This window comes from Pongo abelii, chromosome 20 (assembly GCF_028885655.2).
Source record: "Pongo abelii isolate AG06213 chromosome 20, NHGRI_mPonAbe1-v2.0_pri, whole genome shotgun sequence".
NCBI classification, from domain to species: Eukaryota; Metazoa; Chordata; class Mammalia; order Primates; family Hominidae; genus Pongo; species Pongo abelii.
The window spans coordinates 11,233,103-11,254,271 of record NC_072005.2 but is presented as its reverse complement, the minus strand read 5'-3'; the positions used below and the strand labels follow the sequence as shown (position 1 = coordinate 11,254,271).

Below are 21,169 nucleotides of genomic sequence, written 5' to 3'. Positions count from 1 at the left end.
CATTGAGCATAATGGGCAGGAGGAGGGCTCAGAATGCAATTGGGGGTCAGGTGCCCTGGCTTATTCCTGTAATCCTAGCACTTTGGGAGGCTGAGGTGAGAGGATCACTTGAGGCCAGGAGTTTGAGGCTGCAGTGGGCCATGATTGTGCCACTGCACTCCAGCCTTAGCAAGTGAGACCTTGTCTCAAAAAAAAGGCCAGGCACGGTGGCTCATGCCTGTAATCCCAGCACTTTGGGAAGCTGGGGCAGGTGGATCACTTGAAGTCAGGAGTTCAAGACCAGCCTGGCCAACCTCATCTCTACTAAAAATACAAAAATTAGCTGGGCATGGTGGCGGGTGCCTGTAATCCCAGCTACTCGGAAGGCTGAGACACGAGAGTCGCTTGAACCTGGGAGGCAGAGGTTGCAGTGAGCTAAGATTGTGCCACTGCATTCTAGCCTAAGTGATAAAGTGACACTCAGTCTCAAAAAAAAAAAAAGAAAGAAAGAAAAGAAAAAAAGCTGGGCACAGTGGCTCACACCTGTAATCCCAGCATTTTGGGAGGCCTAGGCAGGTGAATCACTTGAGTTCAGGAGTTCCAGACCAGCATAGCCAACACAGTGAAACCCTGTCTCTACCAAAAATACAAAAATTAGCCGGGCGTGGTGGCATATGCCTGCAGTCCCAGCTACTCGGGAGGCTGAGGCAGGAGAATCGCCTGAACTCAGGAGACGGAGGTTGCAGTGAGCTGAGATCATGCCACTGCACTCCAGCCTGGGCGACAGAGCGAGACCCCCATCTCAAAAAAGAATAAAGAATGCAAGGGCCATGTCGGCAGGTTGAGCAGACCCTGATGTGGGGTCTGGGGTCTGAGACTCCCGGCTCCACTCTCCCGCCCCTGTCCCTGCAGAACTTTGCCCGTGTGAAGATGCAGGTCACCATGTCTCTCTCGTCCCTGGTGGGGACGACGCAGAACTTCAGTGAAGAACACCTGCGACGTTCACTCAAAACCATCCTCACCTATGCTGAGGAGGATGTGGGGCTGCGGGACAGCACCTTCGCAGAGCAGGTGACACCTGCTGGGTCCCTGCCCCGCCTCCTCTTCATATAACCCCCAGCCCCACCACCTTGGTTCCCTTCACTTCCTAATGCCCTCATTGGCCCCGGACATTCCCCGGCTCCAGGTCCAGGACCTGATGTTCAACCTGCACATGATCCTGACGGACACGGTGAAGATGAAGGAACACCAGGAGGACCCTGAGATGCTCATCGACCTCATGTACAGGTGAGGTGGGCCAGCCGGCACCTTCAGCCGCGCCCACGCCCCAACAGGTGCAGGGAGAACAGGGATGAGAGTAGATGTCTGAGGAGGTGAGGAGGGAGCAGGGGAGCGTACAGTCCCTAACAGAGGCAAGTGAGGGGGACAGGTGAGCAGACAGCTGAGCAGACAGGTGAGGGGGACAGGTGAGCAGACAGGTGGGGGGACAGGTGAGCAGACAGCTGAGCAGACAGGTGAGGGGGACAGTGAGCAGACATGAGGGCAGAAGTAAGGAGAGAACAGGTGAGCAAACAGATAAAGAGGATGCCAGGAGAATGTACTGATGAGGATGACAGATGAGAGCCAGGACAGGTGAGGGGGACATGTGAGGTGCTCACAGGTGAAGGGAAATGAGATCCAGAGACTAGACCCACTGAGGAGTGCAGGAGGGACGGACAAGTGATGGAGATGGGGGAGGTGGGGCATATGGGAGGGACAGGTGGATAGACAGGTGAGATGGTGCACAAGGAAGGGGAAATAGTTCAGGTGACTCAAGTTTCCACAGGTAGCGTCAACTCATGAGCGGAGGGTCAGGTGAGAAATGAAAAGGTGGGGCGGGGGGTGAAGGGATAGACAGGTGAGGGGTCGGATAAGTGAGGAGACAGGTGAATAGAGGAAGCGGGGAGATGCTGCACAGGTAAGGAGACAGGTAAGTAGGATGGATGGGTGAGGAGACAAGTAAGTGGGAAGACAGGAAAAGGGTTGGACAGGCAGGTGAGTGGGTGAAGAAATGGACAGGTGAGGACACAAGTGAGGGGGTGGACATGTGAGGACACAGGTGACAGGATAGACAGGTGAGGGGATGGACAGGTCAGGAGGTAGAGAAGTCAGGAGGTGGACAGGCGAGGAGACAGGTGAGGGGGTTGACAGGTGAGGGAATGGACAGGTGAGGGATGGACAGGCGAGGAGACAGGTGAAGGGATGGACTGGTGAAGAGATGGCCAGATGAGAAGATGAACAGGTGAGGACATGGACAGTAAGGAGACAGGTGAAGGGATGGCCAAGTGAGATGAACAGATGAGGGGGTGGACAGGTGAGGGGATAGAAAGGTGAGAGGGTGGACAGGTGAGGGGATAGGTGAAAGGATGGACAGGTGAGAGGGTGGACAGGTGAGGGGATAGACAGGTGAAGGGATGGACAGGTGAGGGGATGCACAGGTGAGGGGATAGACAGGTGAGAGGATGGACAGGTGAGGGGATGGACAGGTGAGGGGATGCACAGGTGAGGGGATGCACAGGTGAGGGGATAGACAGGTGAGGGGATGCACAGGTGAGGGGATGCACAGGTGAGGGGATGCACAGGTGAGGGGATAGACAGGTGAAGGGGTGCACAGGTGAGGGGATGCACAGGTGAGGGGATGCACAGGTGAGGGGATAGACAGGTGAAGGGATGGACAGGTGAGGGGGTAGACAGTTAAGAGGATGGACAGGTGAAGGGATGGACAGGTGAGAGGGTGGAGAGGCGAGGAGACAGGTGAAGGGATGGACTGGTGAAGAGATGGCCAGATGAGAAGATGAACAGGTGAGGAGGTGGACAGATGAGACAGGTGAAGGGATGGCCAAGTGAGATGAACAGGTGAGGGGATGGACAGGGGAAGAGACAGTGAGGGGATGAACAGTTAAGGGGTGGACAGGGGAAGAGACAGTGAGGGGATGAACAGGTGAGGGGTGGACAGGTAAAGGGGTGGACAGATGAAGGGACAGACAGGTGAGGGGATGGACAGGTGAGAGGGTAGACAGGTGAGGGGATAGGTGAGGGGATAGACAGGTGAGGGATAGACAACTGAAGGGATGGACAGGTGAGGGACGGACAGGTGAGGGGGTGGACAGGTGAGGGGTGGACAGGTGAGGGAATAAACGTGAGAGGGTGGACAGGTAAGGGGATGGGCAGGTGAAGTGATGGACAGGTGAGGGGATGGACAGGTGAGTGGGTGGACAGGTGAGGGAATAGATAGTTGACTGGGTGGACAAGTGAGGGGATAGGTGATGGGGTGGACAGGTGAGGGGATAGACAGGTGGGATAGACAGGTGAGGGGGTGGACAGGTGAGGGGGTGGACAGGTGAGGGGTGGACAGGTGAGGGGGTGGACAGGTGAGGGGGTGGACAGGTGAGGGATGGACAGGTAAGGGGGTGGACAGGTGAGGGGGTGGACAGGTGAGGGGTGGACAGGTGAGGGATGGACAGGTGAGGGGGTGGACAGGTGAGGGGGTGGACAGGTGAGGGGGTGGACAGGTGAGGGATGGACAGGTGAGGGGGTGGACAGGTGAGGGGGTGGACAGGTGAGGGGGTGGACAGGGGAGGGGGTGGACAGGTGAGGGATGGACAGGTGAGGGATGGACAGGTGAGGGGGTGGACAGGTGAGGGGGTGGACAGGTGAGGGGTGGACAGGTGAGGGATAGACAGGTGAGTAGGGTACAGGTGAGGAGACTGGCTGGTCCTTGGAGCAGATATGGGGGGTAACCAGTGAAGGGGATGGACATGTGGGAGGCAGGTGGGGAGGATCAGGTGAGTCCCCTCCTCACATCCCCCCTCACCTGGACTCCAGAATTGCCCGGGGCTACCAGGGCTCACCGGACCTGCGGCTGACCTGGTTGCAGAACATGGCCGGGAAGCACGCGGAGCTGGGCAACCACGCTGAGGCCGCCCAGTGCATGGTGCATGCAGCCGCCCTCGTGGCTGAGTACCTCGCTCTGCTCGAGGACCACCGCCACCTGCCTGTGGGCTGCGTTTCCTTCCAGGTGAGTGGCCAGGGGTTGGCAGGCAGCGGACGGCACAAGTGCAGTGGGGACCAGGGTCTGACGCCACCTCTCCCGCCCCAGAACATCTCATCCAACGTGCTAGAGGAGTCTGCCATCTCCGACGACATCCTGTCACCCGACGAGGAGGGCTTCTGCTCCGGGAAACACTTCACTGAGCTGGGGCTGGTAGGGTTGCTGGAACAGGCAGCCGGATACTTCACCATGGTGAGGCCTTGGGGACTGGGTGCAGGAGAGAGGGCTCGGGCCAGGGAGTCGCCATCAGATCTGCTTCCTAGACCCTTCCAGCAGGGGATTTAGAAAGAAGGAGAATTGGCTGGGCGCGGTGGCTCACGCCTGTAATCCCGGCACTTTGGGAGGCTGAGGCAGGCAGATCACGAGGTCAGGAGTTCGAGACCAGCCTGGCCAGCATGGTGAAACCCTGTCTCTACTAAAAATACAAAAATTAGCCGGGCGTGGTGGCGCATGGCTGTAATCCCAGCTACTCGGGAGGCTGAAGCAGGAGAATCGCTTGACCCAGGGAGGCAGAGGTTGCAGTGAGCCAGGATTGCGCCACTGCATTCCAGCCTGGGCGACAGAGCGAGACTCCATCTCAAAAAAAAAAGAAAAAAAAAAGGAGAATTGGGTTTCTCAGAGGCCCTGTTATTTGCCTATGTCTCCATGAGACACTTGATGCAGGCCTGATATAGCAAGCCTTAGTTAGATACATTAGAGATGCTTTCAATTTTCCTTTCTTTTCTTTTTTCCTGTCTTGTTTTTTTGTTTGTTTGTTTTTGACAGAGTCTTGCTCTTTTGCCCAGGCTGGTGTACAGTGGTGCGATTATAGCTCACTGCAGCCTCAAACTCCTGAGCTCAAGCAATCCTCCCACCTCAGCCTCCCAAGTAGCTGGGACCACAGGCATGTGCCACCATGCCTGGCCAATTTTTAAATTATTATATATATTTTTTCTTTGTGATATTTTTTGAGACAGGACCTCCATTCTGTCACCTAGGCTGGAGCGCAGTGGCGTGATCATGGCTCACTACAGCCTCGGCCTCCAGGGCTCAGGTGATTCTCCCACCCTGGCCTCCTGAGTAGCTGGGACTACAGGCACACATCACTATGCCCGGCTAATTTTTTTGTAGAGACAGGGTTTTGCCATGTTTCCCAGGCTGGCCTTGAACTCCTGAGCTCAAGTGATCTGCCCGCCTCAGCCTCCCAAAGTCATGGGATTACAGGCATGTGCCACTACACCCTGCCAATTTTTAATTTTTTTAGAGAGAGGGAGTCTTACTATGTTGCCCAGGCTGGTCTCAAACTCCTGGCCTCACTCAGTCCTCCCACATAAGCCTCCCAAGTAGCTGGGACATCCAGCAATGCTTGAAACTTTCTATACTAAAATAAAAATGGGTCAAGTGCAGTGGCTCATGCCTGTAATCCCAGCCTTTGGGAGGCTGAGGCAGGAGGATCACTTGAGGCCAGCAGTTTGAGACCAGCCTGGGCAACATGGCAAAACCCTGTCTCTACAAAAAATACAAGAAACTAGCTGGGTGTGGTGGCATGCACCTGTAGTCCCAGCTACTCAGGAAGCTTGAAGCAGGAGGATCACTGGATCCCAGGAGGTTGGGGCTGCAATGAGTTGTAATCGTGCCACTGTACTCCAACCTAAGTGACAGAGTGAAACCTTGTCTCAAAAAATAAATAAAATAAAGATTTGGGTATTCACATGCATCTTCAAGTTGGAGAAGCTCTAGCTTAAAGCAAATCCCAGGCTGGGCGCAGTGGCTGACTCCTGTAATCCCAGCACTTTGGAAGTCTGAGGCGGGCGGATCACCTGAGGTCAGGAGTTCGAGACCAGCCTGGCCAACATGGTGAAACCCCGTGTCTACTAAAAATACAAAAATTAGCCGGGCGTGGTGGCAGGCGTCTGTAATCCCAGCTGCTTGGGAGGCTGAGGCATGAGACTCGCTTGAACCCAGAAGGCAGAGGTTGCAATGAGCTGAGATCATGCCACTGCACTCCAGCCTGACAGACAGAGCGAGACTCTGTCTCCCAAAAAAAAAAAAAAAGCAAATCCCAGCTATTTTCCCACCATTCCCACAAGTACCCCCTGTGCAACCCTTCCTGATAAAGACCTTTTATAAAACTCTTATCCCGCGTGGCCAAGTTAATGGTCATCCTTTAATGTCGTTAATGTCATTTCATTGCACTCTATATTTAGATATCCCAGATCATCTCTGATGTATCTTTTTTGGGGTGACTTGGTTTGAATCAGGATCCATTAAGGGCCCACAATGGCTGTGGCTGATCTGTATCCTAAGTCTCTTTCTTTTCTTTCTTTTTTTTTTTGTGAGACAAGGTCTTACTCTCTCACCCAGGCTGCAGTGCAGCCTGGCTCACTGCAGCCTCGATGTCCTCGGCTCGGGTGATCCTCCCACCTCAGCCTCCTGAGTAGCTGGGACTATAAGTGTGCGCTACCACACCCAGCTAATTTTTTTTTCTTTGTTAATTTTTTTTTTATTTTTTTTAAGAGATGGGGACTTGCTATGTTGTCTAGGCTGGGCTTGAACTCCTAGACTCATGCAACCCTCTCGCCTCCGCCTCCCAAAGTGCTGGGATTACAGGCGTGAGCCAGCATACCCGGCAACTGATTTTCCACTGTGGAAAAGAGGTTTTCTTCTCTAGTTTGCTTGTTTGTATGAGAGCAGTTGGTGGTTTCTACATTTAAGTTGCAGGAGCCCTGGGGCCTTTGCTCCGTGTGTTTTTCTGGTTTGTGTGGGGCTGGCTGTGTCCATGTGATGTCATTTTACCTGTTTCTCAGTTCCTCACATTTTGGGGAACTGGCAGTTACATCTGAGAGCTCAGTGAGATTCAAGGTCACACTTGAAGTCAGGAGTTCCAGTGAGATTTCTTCTGTGGTGCTGGCCCTTTAGTGACATTATTTGCATTATTGTCACTTTGCTGGATTCTTGGAGACGAAGGCCTCAGAGGAAGGGCCAGGTGCGGTGGCTCACGCTTGTGATTCCAGCACTTTGGGAGGCCGGGGCAGGCAGATCACTTGAGGTCGGGAGTTCAAGACCAGCTTGGGCAACATGGAGAAACCCCGCCTCTACAAAAAAAAAAGTTAGTTGGGCATGGGCGCAGTGGCTCACGCCTGTAATCCCAGCACTTTGGGGTGCCGAGGCGGGCAGATCACGAGGTCAGGAGTTTGAGACCAACCTGGCCAACATAGTGAAACCCCGTCTCTACTAAAAATATAAATATAGCCGGGTGCGGTGGCTCACGCCTGTAATCCCAGCACTTTGGGAAGTCAAGGTGGGTAGATCACAAGGTCAGGAGTTCGAGACCAGCCTGGCCAATATGGTGAAACCCCATCTCTACTAAAAATACAAAAAAATTAGCTGGGCGTGGTGGCACATGCCTGTAATCCCAGCTATTAAGTAGGATGAGGCAGGAGAATTGCTTGGACCCAGGAGGCAGAGGTTGCAGTAAGCCGAGATCGTACCACTGGACTCCAGCCACCTCAAAAAAAAAATACACGGGTGGGGGTTAGGGGTGGGGTAGCATTAGAAGAAATATCTAATGTAGGTGACAGGTTGATGGGTGCAGCAAACCACCATGGTACGTGTATACCTATGTAACAAAACTGCACGTTCTACGCATGTACCCCAAAGTATTAAAAAAAAAAAAGATTATGAAAAAAAACCATACACACACAAAAGCCTCAGGGGAAGAAACCAGGGGGTGGACACAGGCCTTCTGACAGTCAGCAAACCTCACAGGGTGCCTGTTTTGAGCCAGGCTTGATGCCAGCACGCGCTGGGGATGAGGGGCATATTACCACATGCCAGGAGGCAGTTGGCATGGAGGTCATGGGCACAGGGCCAGATGGGCGGGTGTTTGGGTCTTGGCCCTGGGGAATGCCTCTGTATCTCTGAGACTCACTTTCCTCTTTGAGGAATAGGAAAAAAATACTGTTTCTCCCATCAATGAGGGAACACAGACGGGTGAAGTGCAGATGTACATCGTACCTGTGCCATAGAATATTCTTGCTAAAAGTGGTGAAGGGCTGGGAGAGTGGTGGCTCACACCTGTAATCCCAGCTAATCGAGAGGCCAAGGCAGGAGGATCACTTGAGCCCAGGAGTTCAAGACCAACTAGGGCAATATAGTGAGACCCTGACTCTACAAAAACTAAAATAAAATTAGCTGGGCATGGTGGCATGTACCTGTAGTTCCAGCTATGTGGGAGGCTAGGGTGGGAAGATCTCCTGAGCCCAGGAGTTGGAGGCTGCAGTGAGCTATAATTGTACCACTACACTCCAGCCCGGGTGATGGAGTGAGACCCTATCTCAAAAAAACAAAAAAGATAAATAGCAGTGAAGACCATGGAGCCCTCTGTGGGAGCTGAGTGGAAAGGCTCAGGGTGGGCTTCCTGGAGGAGGTGATGGAGGGTGGGTAGGAGCACAGAGGATCACAAGGGAGATGGGTAGACAGGAGCACAGTGGAGAGGGGAAGATAGTTTGGGGAATCCTGACCCCACCTCACCCTCAGGGCGGGCTCTACGAGGCGGTGAATGAGGTCTACAAGAACCTCATCCCCATCCTGGAAGCCCACCGTGACTACAAGAAGCTGGCCGCAGTGCACGGCAAACTGCAGGAGGCCTTCACCAAGATCATGCACCAGGTGGGCCCAGGAGCCCCTCCCCAGACCCCACCCTCAGCCCCACTCCTCATCCCCAGGGATCTGCTGACCTGGACCCTTCTCTTCCCCACAGAGTTCCGGCTGGGAGGTGAGTCAGCCTTGGCGGACAGCCACCTGCCTCTGGGACCCCCATGATGACTGGCCAGCAGCCATCAGTGAACACCAGGGGGCGCTGGAGGAGCATGGCCGCTGGCTGTTGGGGCTGGGGCTGGGGCTGTGGCCACAAGGCACTCACCCCATTACTTCCCTCCCTTCCCCAAAAATGCCCCCCCTCCGCCCCAGATCTCGAGGGCAGCTTGTGACTCACCCAGCTGGGAGCTCTCCAGAGACACCCCTCCCTCTGCCAGGGCCAACTTGGTCACTGCAGGGGGGTAGCGGGGTGGCTCTGACTCCCTCACGGTCTCTTGGTCTCTTTCTCCTCGCTCCCGTCTATCACGTGGCTCTCCCTATCTTGGTATCTCACTGTCTCTTAGTCTCTGTCCCTCCCTGCGTCCCCAGCTTCCAGCCTCCCCCAGGCTCTGCTCCTCATTTCTGGTTAATGTGTCCCTCCACTCCAGCCCCCCCCCCCCCAGTCCCGCTTCTTCCCTGCTTAGGTCTATTTTTAGGCATCTCCTAGTTTGGGGAGAATGTTCTGGCCAAAGATGGCAGAAACCCAGAGCCCAGGCAGGCAGGCTGGGTGGGAGCTGGGTGGGGAGGGCAGGTCCTCTTCGCCTCCCGTCTCTGATCTCTCCCCCCATGGAACGATTCTCATGGGGCAGTGTTAACCAGGACCCTGGGGGTTGAGGGAACTCTGACCTCTGACCTCTCCCATGACATTGTCTCTCTGTCCCCCACACCTCTGGCCCCACCATGTCTGCCCCATCCTCCCCGGATCGGCCTTGGTAAGTGGACATCCAGCCATTCCACTTCCTTTCCAGTCATGGGGTGATGTTTTTAGGGTGGTAGGGAGGGGGTTCCTTCTTCCAAACTTAGGGCTGGGGACAGGAGCAGGGGAATGCCATGGAACAAAGGAACCAGAACCTCTGTCCTAGAGTGAGACACAGCCATCCCTTCCCTCAGCCATCCAAGCATTTATTGGGCACCTACTGTATACCCATTCTTATGGGCATCGGGGCATGGGAAGGAGAATGCCCTAGAACAAAGGAGTCAGAGCCTCCGTCCCAGAGTGAGAGACAGCCATCTCTCTCCTCAGCCATCTAAGCATTTATTGGGTACCTGCTGTATACCCTGTCCCATGGGCATTAGGGACACACCTGTGAACAATACAGCCCCAGTCCTAACTACATATTGCAATCCATGCCCCCATGTTCTCAGGGCCCCCTGCCTGTGCCCATGTCCTGATGTTCTCGGGGTCCTCACATTCCCATCCTGATATTTGAGACACCTATCTCTGGGGCAGGGAGACCTCCAGCAGGGGCCTCCCGGACAACCACACCCTTTCTCACAGCCCCAGCGCGTGTTCGGGACGTATTTCCGTGTGGGCTTCTACGGCGCCCGCTTCGGCGACCTGGATGAGCAGGAGTTTGTGTACAAGGAGCCATCGATCACGAAGCTGGCAGAGATCTCACACCGGCTGGAGGCACGTCCTTTTGGTGGGGGGTAGAACGGGGCATGGGGCTGCCTTGGGGCTGGAGTAGGGGCTGTCCCTGGGTGGCCCCGAGTCAGCCCTGTGTCTCCAGGAGTTCTACACGGAGAGATTTGGCGACGACGTCGTTGAGATTATCAAAGACTCTAACCCTGTGGACAAGTCCAAGCTTGACTCACAAAAGGTGGGTCCCCCAACCATTTCCCCAAAATCTTAGATTCACAGAGACTCCAACTGCTATTTCCTGGGGACCCTCAAATCCTCTTTCTCTGGGAAACCCCAAATCATATTTCACTCTGAGGGACCCCAAAACCTATTCCTCAGGGGATTCCCAAACATCCAGACATAGGAAGACTTGGAAATGACAAAGTCCCCAGATCCAGGGATGCCCAGATCCCCTCTCTCCAGGAACAGGGCCTGGGCTGTGCGTGCTGGGGCTGTGGGACCCTCACACCTGACCCTGCGCCCAGGCCTACATCCAGATCACGTATGTGGAACCGTACTTTGATACCTACGAGCTCAAGGACCGGGTGACCTACTTTGACCGCAACTATGGGCTTCGCACATTCCTGTTCTGCACGCCCTTCACGCCGGATGGGCGCGCACACGGGGAGCTGCCCGAGCAACACAAGCGTAAGACGCTGCTCAGCACCGACCACGCCTTCCCCTACATCAAGACTCGCATCCGTGTGTGCCACCGGGAGGAGGTGGGTGGGGATCCTGGGCCTGGACGGGGTGGGGAGGTGAGGGGACATCAGACCCTGGGAGGGGAGGGGAGGGAAGACACAGGGACCCAGACCCAAGGTGGTTCACGGATCTCAGACCCAGAGAGAGGTGGCACAGGGACCCTAGACCAGATCCCCAGGGAGGGGAGGGGAGGAGACCAGACCCAGGGAGACCTGGGAGGCAAGATGCAGGGACCCCAGACCCAGGGTGGCCCAGGGATTCCAGACCCAGAAAGAGAAGGCACAGGGAGCCCAGATCTAGGAAGGCCCAGGGAGGAAAGGTGTGGCCCAGGAAGAGGCCCAGGTACCCTAGAACTGGGCTGAGAAGATATGGAGACCCCGCATTCCAATCTCTAAACTGAAACCTCTACCTCCAGACCCAGGAGGACCCAGGAATTCTAGACTCACAAAGGGGAGGCACAGGGACTCCAAATCTAAGAAGGCCCAGGGAGGAGAAGCCCAGGGATTCCAGACCCAGAGAGGAGAGGTGTGGACACGCTAGACCCAGAAATTGGCTTATGTACCCCAGAACCAGGTTGGGGACCCCAAACTCCAACTTCCAGTCCAAACCTCTAACCTCCAGACCCAAGGACGTCTGTAGACCCCAGATGTAAAGCCCCTGGACCCCAGGGTACCAGACCCAGCAGACCCAAGGCTGGACCCCCCCAGAGTCAGACCCAGGAAGGCCCCCAGATTCTGTTCATTGCCTGGGTTCTTGGACCCCTCTCACTCCCAGCGGGGTCTGAGCTGCCCCCGACTGGCTTCGATCAGGACCTTCTCAGGCCCCAACGAGTGCACAACCCTCCCCTCACCCCACAGACGGTGCTGACACCAGTGGAGGTGGCCATCGAGGACATGCAGAAGAAGACACGGGAGCTGGCCTTTGCCACCGAGCAGGACCCACCAGATGCTAAGATGCTACAGATGGTGCTTCAGGGCTCTGTAGGGCCCACCGTGAACCAGGCATGGCTGGTGGAAGGGGGATGCAGGCCGCACGGGGGACTCCAGGTGCCATGCAGCCTGGCTCACCAGTCCCTCTCTCACCCCACAGGGTCCCCTGGAGGTGGCCCAGGTGTTTTTAGCAGAGATCCCGGAAGACCCCAAGCTCTTCCGGCATCACAACAAATTGCGGCTCTGCTTCAAGGACTTCTGCAAGAAGTAGGCGCAAAACCCCCCAGGAGGGGTCTTGTGCCTGCCTAACCTGCATAGGCCTGCTCTCTGTCCATGTGATTTCTGCATGGCTCCCCCATCTGCCCGATTCCCATTAAGTCCACTCTCACAACCTGACCTCCTATTGCGGGTCTTTCTGCAGGCCTGGTCCCGCCTTATGGATGCCCCCACCCCTAGTCTTGCTTTCAGTCCCGTGTGCAAGTCTCTGAGCATCTCCCACCCTCTGGCCCTCAGATGTGAGGATGCACTGCGGAAAAATAAGGCCCTGATTGGGCCGGACCAGAAGGAGTACCACCGCGAGCTGGAGCGCAACTACTGCCGCCTGCGGGAGGCTCTGCAGCCCCTGCTTACCCAGCGCCTGCCCCAGCTGCTGGCACCCACCCCACCCAGCCTCAGGTGCCTGACCTGGTGCCCCCATCCTAGAGACTACAGAGGGGATGCAGAGGCAGACCAGGACAGATACAGGATGGGGGCTGCTGTTGTACACGTACACAGCAACATGTTTGCTGGTAGCTTGGACTTTGTTTTGTTTCTGTTTTTTTTTTTTTTTTTTCTCGTTTTTTTTGGTTTTTTTTGAGAGAGTCTCCCTCTGTCGCCCAGGCTGGAGTGCAGTGGCACAGTCTCGGCTTACTGCAACCTCCGCCTCCCAGATTCAAGCGAGTCTCCTGCCTCAGCCTCCTGAGTAACTGGGATTACAGGCATCCGCCACCACGCCTGGCTAATGTTTTATATTTTTAGTAGGGACGGGATTTCACCATGTTGGCCAGGCTGGTCTCGAACTCCTGACCTCAGGTGATCCACCCGCTTTGCCCTCCTAAAGTGCTGGGATTACAGCATGAGCCACCACCACGCCCGGCTGCGGTGGCTTCAACTTTGCATAAGCACGTGAATATGTCATCCAGATGTACAAAGGCAGGGCAGGCTCTGAGCAGTCATTTCCCAGATACATGAATATTCATCTTTCTGAACCTCAGTTTCTACATCTGTAAAATGGGGATGATTCATACCTTCCGTGGTGGACTGCAAAAGAGAATCGGAGAATCCCACAGCCACATCAGGGACAGGAGAGACCCCAGAAGGATCCTCGGAGGAAGATGAGGAGGAGGACGAGGAAGAGGATGTGGGCTGGGAGGTCTATGGAGTTGGGGGCCCCATGGCTATGCTGACCCACCCTCATTCTTTTTCCAGGAACTCCTTGAACAGAGCAAGTTTCCGAAAGGCAGACCTCTGAGCCCACAAGGACCAAAGCTGTGCCTAGAGGAAGCAGCACCCGGGCCTCAGCTGTCTGTGCTGCAAGGGGAGTCTGCCCTGGTGCCCATGGGCCCGTGGGGTGACCACACTGTACTTGGGGCTGGGCCCTCTGCCCCTGTGTCCCCATCTGTATGCACTGATGCTTCCTCCCTTTTTTAATTTAAAATGGTTTTTATAAGCAACCTGTGCCATGTGGTGCGGTCACTAGGGGCTGGGTCACATGCTCATCACATGCTCACAGTCCACTGCCCCATATCTACACATCCCTGCATCATCAATGGAGACACCAAGAACATACTGGGTGCCAGGGACATTGTGGTGACAACAGACACAAATTCCTGCCCTTGTGGAGCTGATGTTCTAGTAGGGAAGGCAACACACAAATAATGTCACACGCCTACCTGGAATAACAATACCTGGTTTTTGTTTGTTTGTTTGTTTCTAACAGACAGGCTCTCACTCAGTCCCCCAGGCTGGAATGCAGTGTCACAATCATAGCTCACTGTAGCCTCAAACTCCGGGGCTCAAGCCTCCTGAGTAACAGGGATTATAGGCACATGCCACTGTGCCTGGCTTTTTTTTCTTTTTCTTCTTTTTTTTTTTAGACGGAGTTCGCTCTGTCACCCAGGCTGCAGTGCAGTGGTGCAATCTCGGCTCACAGCAACCTTCACCTCCCAGATGCAAGCTATTCTCATACCTCAGCCTCCCGAGGAGCTGGGATTACAGATGTGCACCACCATGCTGGGATAGTTTTCGTATTTTTAGTAGAGAAGGGGTTTCACCATGTTGGCCAGGCTGGTCTTGAACTCCTGACCTCAGGTGATCCACCCACCTCGGACTCCCAAAGTGTTGGGATTACAGGCGTGAGCCATTTCTCGGCCCCAGGTGGTTTTTTGTATTTTGTTTTTTGTACAGATGGGGCCTTGCCATATTGCCAAAGCTGGTCTCCAACTCCTTGGCTCAAATAATCCACCCACCTTGGCCTCCCAAAGTGCTGGGATTACAGGCATGAGCCACTGCGCCTGGCCTAATTTTTTTTCACTTTAAAATTTTTTTGTATAGACAGGGTCTTGCTATGTTGCCCAGGCTGGTCTCGAACTCCTGAGCTCAAGCGGTCCTCCTGCCTCGGCCTCCCTAGCGCTGAGATTACAGGTGTGTGCCACCTCTCTGGCTTAATATTTATTGAGCCCTTGCTGAGTGGCTGGCTGTGTACTAAAGGGCTCCCAGAAAGATCTCTGCAAAAGTAGGCCACTCCATTTATGAGACTTTTTAACCGGAAGGGCCTCCTTCCTGATGGTTAGGCCCCTTCCTAATGGTTAGTGAATCTTCTCAACACTCCTATCAGGTAGCTAACATGATCATCTCCATTTTACAGATAGGTAAACTGAGGCACAGAGCAGCAAAATTTGATGGGTCTGGGAGGGAGTCCAGGTCTGGCTGGCTCCGGCTCCCAGGCCTGTGCAGCCTCCCCTCTCGCGCGGCGGTCACGCCACCGTGTGCCAGGCCTACGCTGGGCCGCTTCCAGCCCTGGGCCGCCTGGGGGAGGGGTGACCTCCCGCTGCCGCGCCCGCCCCGCGCGCCCTCCCCGAGCTGGGCCCCGGCCAGCTCCACCCCCTCCCGCCGCCGAGCCGTTCCGCCCCCCGCAGCGGCCCAGGGAGAGCGGGCGGTGGGGGGAGGCCGGCAGTGGGAGGACCCTGCCTCGGGAACGTAGGGAGAAAGGAAGGACGAGGCCGGACACCCCGGCGCGCACACACACCTGCTGTCCAGGTGAGATCCAGTCTCCAACCAGCGTCTCCACATCCCCACCCCCCACCGCGGCCAGGGCGCCTGGGCGGCTGGAGGGGGCGGGGCCGGCTGGAGGGGCGGGGCCACCGGGGGGGCGTGGTGCGGGCGGAGCCACCTCCGAGGGCCGGGCGGCCCAGGCTGTGGCGCGCGCGAGGACGCTCGGGCGGCTGGACGCAGGGAAGGCAGCGGCCGGAGCGCGCAAGGCGAGTGGGACCCGGGGCTGGGTAGGGGTTCAAGTCCGGTTCGGGGATCGAGTGTGCACCCCCACACACACCTACTACCCTACCCCCCGCCTCCAACACTGGGACACGACCTCGCTGGTCTCAACGAGCCGCTGCCTCCAACTCCACCTTCTGTGCCCAAACTTTCCAGACTTGGAGTGTCTCTGTCCCCGCATCCCTGCCCCCTCCTCGTCTTTGACCCCATACCCCCATCGATTCCTCCCAGTACCCCCCATCGATTCCTCGTGCCCTGCCCGTTTCTCCTGTCCTGGCTCCCCTCTGCCCCTTCTCCCCTGTCTCTGTCCCACTTTCTGCCTCTGTCCCCCCCGGCTCTGCCCCCTCCCCGCACTGTCCCCCCTCACCCTCCTCCGCGGCCATGCCCCAGGCGGCGGGAAGGCGGCCGGGCGTCCGGCCGGGCTGGGCCTGGGCTTGGCGGCTGGGCCGGCGTGGGGAGCGGCAGCTGTTTGCCATTAGCCGGGGATCCCACAGGCCCCGCCCCCTCTCTGAACGGGGCGGGGTCCTTCTCGCCTCCCCCCACCCCGAGTTTGGGGCGGGAAGACCTCCCCCACCACCGACCTCCGCGATGTGCAGGCCGGTCTTGGGTGGTGGGTTGGGGAGACCCGCGCCCCTTCCCTGCGCTACCTACCTGTCCCCTCTTATAGGCTCCAGTCTCTCCATCTCTGTCTTATCCTGTCACCCCTTCCCCACTCCCCAGGGGTCCCATGGCGAGAGAAGGGTCTCAGCCACAGACATCCATGTCCCCCACCACACCCCCTCGTCTCCTTTCTCTTCCCCTTACTCGGGACGTGCTGGTCCTCATCGAGGGCGGTGAGATGACTGAGGACCCTCAGACTTCAGTCTCCCTATCTGGGAAACGGGTAGAGATATCTAGTGTGGAGTCTGGGGGTGGTGGCTTGGTGGGCAGTGGGGGGATCCACCAGGCTTAGGTTCACGTTCAGGCCCAGCTACTTCCCCATGGCCCCAGTGACGCCGAGGTCAGCCACTGTACCTTTCTGTGCCCTCTGCATCCCCTGTCTGTGAAACGGGGTGATAACTGCCCGTCTCATGGAATTGTCATGACAATTAAAAGAGTTGATGTTAGGCTGGGTGCGGTGGCTCATGCCTGTAATCCCAGCACTTTGGGAGGCCAAGGTGGGCGGATCACCTGAGGTCAGGAGTTCGAGACCAGCCTGACCAACATGGAGAAACACCATCTCTACTAAAAATACAAAATTAGCTAGGCGTGGTGGCAGGTGCCTGTAATCCTAGCTACTCAGGAGGCTGAGGCAGGAGAATCGCTTCAACTTGGGAGGCAGAGGTTGCCGTGAGCCGAGATCGCGCCATTGCACTCCAGCTGGGCAACAAGAGCAAAACTGCGTCTCAGAAAAAAAAAAAAAAGAGTTGATGTTATTATTACTGTTACTATACTATTTGCCCAGCAGCACCCTCACTTCCCCCATCCCCACCCCACCCCCCTCGGCTATTCCAATCCTGCTCCAATCCCGCTTGCTCCCTGCTTTTCCATCTCTCTTTGGTGGCCAGAAAATATTTTCAATCAATTTTCTATTGCTCAGGGGTGAGCCTCCAGGCAAATGGAAAACGGAATTTCCTGCAATTGGTGACCATGTGTTCCAGGTGTTGAAAGACAGAGAAGCGAAGACAGAGACGTGGAAAGACAGGGAGAGAGACACGGAAGGACAGAGACGTGGAGAGAGACACAGAGAGACAGAGAGGTGGAGAGACACAGAGAGACTTGGAGAGAGACAAAGCAAGACAGGACGGGAGAACAAGGACAAGCTCAGGTGCCCCTGGAGCCCCAGCCCTGCCTTCATGCCCAGCAGGTGCCCTACCTGGCCCATCCTCCCAAGGCACCTGCTGGCCCCAGCACTCAAAGGCCAGAAAGGATTCACTCTGATGGTGGGATGGGCTGGGGCCTCTGCAGCATGATGGCTGGAGATCAGATAACATAAAGGACCAGCCAAGTTCAGACGGGTTATATTGGGGACAAAAGAGCCCTGGCCAGCCTCCAGGGCTGAGGGGGGTTTAGTGAGAGGCTCTGATTGTCCCTCCCTTTTGCAGCCTCCAGGCGCCCCCTCTTACTTCCTCCCCTCCACCCCCAGGACTTCCTGGGCCTCCACCCGGCCCTCTATCCCTACTGCGCCCCTGAGCCCGGACGCATCCTAGGCGGGCAGGAAGTTCTGTGTAGCCCGGCAGTGAAACTGTTTATTTTTAGAGAAAATTGTTTCCATAAAGGGGAAAGGCTTCACTCCTAGCTGCCTCCCCAACTTTCCCTACCCCTTCCCCCCGACCCAGTCTAGGCCTGATCCAGCTCTCAGCTTTGGGGTCACTGGGGGTCCCCTTCGCCATGCTTTGCCTCTCTTTGTCCCCCTGCATCTCTGTCTCCTCAGATCCTTGCAGGAAGACGAGGTTCCCTTCTTCCCCAACCCCTTAGCGCCTCAATCCCTTAGCGCCCCATCCTTCCCTGTGGCCAGCTCCAGGCCTGGGCTGAGGGGAGGGGGTGCAGGAAGGGTGGGGCCTGTTGGGCTTGGGGCCCCCCAGCCCCAGGGCTATGTGGAGGCCGGGCTGTGGGAACAGCTGGAGCCTGTCCAGGGCCTGGACAGATGTGCAAGCAGGCAGTGAGGTTTGGTTTCTTTGTTCCAGACCTGCAGTGGGGGAGGGGGTCGGGGTGGGGGAGCCCTTCCGCAGCCAGGCTGGGTGTGCGTCTATGAGTGGGTCCCAGACCTGGGTTGGGGGGCTGGGTGAGCCAGCTGTGGAGGGGGCTGGCCTCCTCTCCTCCCCTCCCCCTACAGACTCCTAACTCCCGGCGCTGTGGTTCCCTTTCCCCAGGTAAGCCTCAGCCAGTGCTGCAGGCAGTCTGACTCGCAATCCCTCAAGTGACTTCCAAGGAACATCTGCAGACAAGAAGATGGCCCAGGTCCTGCACGTGCCTGCCCCCTTCCCAGGTCAGGGGACTCAGGGAAGAGGGCCCTGCCCTGGGGAGCTTCAGTTCTGGAGGCCTGAGGGGGCCGGGGACCCTGCCCTGGGGACTTTGAGGGTGGGACATAGCCCAACAATTAGAGGTCTGAGGGAGGAGGCAGAGTCCTGCCCTGGGAGGGCCTGACGGGGGAGGCAGAGTCTTACTGGAAAAACGGAGTAGTCTAAGCTGGGGGATAGGGCCCTGTCCCGGGGGATTTGAGAGGGGACATAGCCTAGCCCCAGGAGTCTGAAGGGGAGGCACAGCCCTGCTCTGGGAGGGTCTGAGAGCAGATGCAGTTGAATACCAGGTGGGCTCCCATCTCTTGGGCAAATAAACCCCAACTCTCCCCAGGCATCAGTCTTCACCCTGAGAATGGGGACAAGAGGATTCAAAGGTCCTGGTGTTTCTCCCATCCTCAGGAACCCCTGGCCCAGCCTCCCCACCTGCCTTCCCTGCCAAGGACCCCGATCCACCCTACTCCGTGGAGACCCCCTATGGCTACCGCCTGGACCTGGACTTCCTCAAGTACGTGGACGACATCGAGAAGGGCCACACGCTGCGACGTGTGGCGGTGCAGCGCCGCCCCCGCCTGAGCTCACTGCCCCGTGGCCCCGGCTCCTGGTGGACGTCCACTGAGTCGCTGTGCTCCAATGCCAGTGGGGACAGCCGCCACTCAGCCTATTCCTACTGCGGCCGTGGCTTCTACCCTCAGTACGGTGCTCTGGAGACCCGCGGTGGCTTCAATCCGCGGGTGGAGCGCACGCTGCTGGACGCCCGTCGCCGTCTCGAGGACCAGGCGGCCACACCCGCCGGCCTGGGCTCCCTGACCCCCAGTGCGGCCGGCTCGACAGCCTCCCTGGTGGGCGTGGGGTTGCCACCCCCGACACCACGGAATTCAGGACTGTCCACGCCGGTGCCTCCCAGTGCCGGGCACCTGGCCCACGTGCGGGAGCAGATGGCGGGTGCCCTGCGGAAGCTGCGGCAACTGGAGGAGCAGGTGAAGCTGATCCCTGTGCTCCAGGTGAAGCTCTCGGTGCTCCAGGAGGAAAAGCGGCAGCTCACAGTACAACTTAAGAGCCAGAAGTTCCTGGGCCACCCCACAGCGGGCCGGGGTCGCGGCGAGCTCTGCCTGGACCTCCCCGATCCCCCAGAGGACCCAGTGGCACTGGAGACCCGGAGTGTGGGCACCTGGGTCCGAGAACGGGACTTGGGCATGCCTGATGGGGAGGCTGCCCTCACTGCCAAGGTCGCTGTGCTGGAGACCCAGCTCAAGAAGGCACTGCAGGAGCTGCAGGCAGCTCAGGCCCGGCAGGCTGACCCCCAGCCCCAGGCCTGGCCACCGCCGGACAGCCCGGTCCGCGTGGATACAGTCCGGGTGATAGAAGGGCCGAGGGAGGTGGAGGTGGTGGCCAGCACAGCCGCTGGCGCCCCTGCACAGCGGGCCCAGAGCCTGGAGCCTTACGGCGCAGGGCTGAGGGCCCTGGCAATGCCTGGTGGGCCTGAGAGCCCACCTGTGTTCCGCAGCCAAGAGGTGGTGGAGACGATGTGCCCAGTGCCCGCTGCGGCTACCAGCAACGTCCATATGGTGAAGAAGATTAGCATCACAGAGCGCAGCTGCGATGGAACGGCAGGTAAGCGGTCGCAGGCAGGAGAGAATGGCTTGGCGGCGGCGGGGGTGGGGGGGCCCTCTTTCTTCCCATGGCTCATCCTGGACCCTCAGAATGCCAGGATCCAGGCAGGGGGCGGTGGCGCATGCCTGTAATCCCAGCACTTTGGGAGGCCAAGGCGGGCAGATCACTTGAGGTCAGAAGTTGGAGACCAGCCTGGCCAACATGGTGAAACCCATCTCTACTAAAAATACAAAAATTAGCCAGGTGTGGTGGCGTGCGCCTGTAACCTCAGCTACTCAGGAGGCTGAGGCAGGAGAACCGCTTGAACTGGGGAAGCAGAGGTTGCAGTGAGCCGAGATTACACCACTGCACCACTGCACTCCAGCCTGGGCAACAGAGGGAGACTCTGTCTCAAAAAAAAAAAAAAAAAAAAAAAAGAATGCCAAGGTCCAGCCCCAGCCCTGACCTTCCACCAGACACATCACTCCAACTCTTAGAGTCTCTGTCTTATCATCCACAAAAGGGGGAGAATTGTGCAGCCAACCTCAGGGCTGTAGCAACCATGCAGAGAAATTAGGTGACTGCCACTTTGTCAGTATCCAGAAAGCGGGAGGTATTTGGGGGAAAGTTCCGCAAGGCTGTTGGTTTACCAGGCAGAAATCCTCCGTTTATTCAGTAAGTGGCAGGAATCAATCTCGGACCTGTTTAAGCAGTGAAAAGGAAATGTGTTATTATGTAACTGATGACAGCTTCAGGCATGGCTGGATCCAGGTGCACAAATATCTTGTTGTTGTTGTTATTAAGAGATAGAGTCTCGCTCCATTGCCCAGGCTGGAGTGCAGTTGGTGCACTCCATGAGTGCATGCATGAGTCATGGCTCACTGCAGCCTTGACCTCCTAGGCTCAAGCAGTCCTCCCGCCTTAGCCTCCCAAGTAGCTGGGTCTACAGGCACGCACCACTGTGCCTCGTTAATTTTTTTTATTTTTTGTAGAGACAAAGTCTCGTTATGTTGCCCAGGCTGGTCTCAAACTTCTGGGCTCAAGTGATGCTCCTGTCTTGGCCTCCCAGAGTGCTGGGACTACAAGCATGAGCCACCACGCTGGCCTC

The 21,169-nt window shown here is 57.0% G+C and overlaps 2 protein-coding genes across 28 annotated transcripts in view; both read left to right on the top strand.

Annotated features, from left to right (window-relative positions):
- Positions 1–13,650, top strand: part of DOCK6 (dedicator of cytokinesis 6) — a 63,306-nt gene extending 49,656 nt beyond the window's left edge. For 3 of the 8 annotated variants that reach the window (XM_054539691.2, XM_024237576.3, XM_024237575.3), the window contains 13 exons: positions 892–1,050; positions 1,166–1,266; positions 3,844–4,036; positions 4,118–4,261; positions 8,588–8,719; positions 8,811–8,825; positions 10,191–10,316; positions 10,417–10,506; positions 10,793–11,029; positions 11,867–12,010; positions 12,099–12,205; positions 12,452–12,613; positions 13,406–13,650. In XM_054539691.2, the coding sequence (XP_054395666.1) occupies positions 892–1,050; positions 1,166–1,266; positions 3,844–4,036; positions 4,118–4,261; positions 8,588–8,719; positions 8,811–8,825; positions 10,191–10,316; positions 10,417–10,506; positions 10,793–11,029; positions 11,867–12,010; positions 12,099–12,205; positions 12,452–12,613; positions 13,406–13,448 (1,653 nt within the window). In that variant the 3' untranslated portion in view covers positions 13,449–13,650. Of the gene's footprint in view, positions 1–891; positions 1,051–1,165; positions 1,267–3,843; positions 4,037–4,117; positions 4,262–8,587; positions 8,720–8,810; positions 8,826–10,184; positions 10,317–10,416; positions 10,507–10,792; positions 11,030–11,866; positions 12,011–12,098; positions 12,206–12,359; positions 12,614–13,191 lie in introns of those variants that run through there. The other 5 variants (XM_054539692.2, XM_063719938.1, XM_054539688.2 and 2 more) reach the window with 4 other exon arrangements.
- Positions 13,651–15,060: 1,410 nt separating this feature from the next.
- Positions 15,061–21,169, top strand: part of KANK2 (KN motif and ankyrin repeat domains 2) — a 33,036-nt gene continuing 26,927 nt past the window's right edge. For 2 of the 20 annotated variants that reach the window (XM_063719949.1, XM_024237171.3), the window contains exons 1-4: positions 15,093–15,235; positions 17,110–17,276; positions 18,322–18,437; positions 18,871–20,082. In XM_063719949.1, coding sequence (XP_063576019.1) covers positions 18,401–18,437; positions 18,871–20,082 — 1,249 coding nt within the window. In that variant the 5' untranslated portion in view covers positions 15,093–15,235; positions 17,110–17,276; positions 18,322–18,400. Of the gene's footprint in view, positions 15,236–15,338; positions 15,457–17,048; positions 17,316–18,321; positions 18,438–18,870; positions 20,083–21,169 lie in introns of those variants that run through there. The other 18 variants (XM_063719943.1, XM_063719940.1, XM_063719945.1 and 15 more) reach the window with 15 other exon arrangements.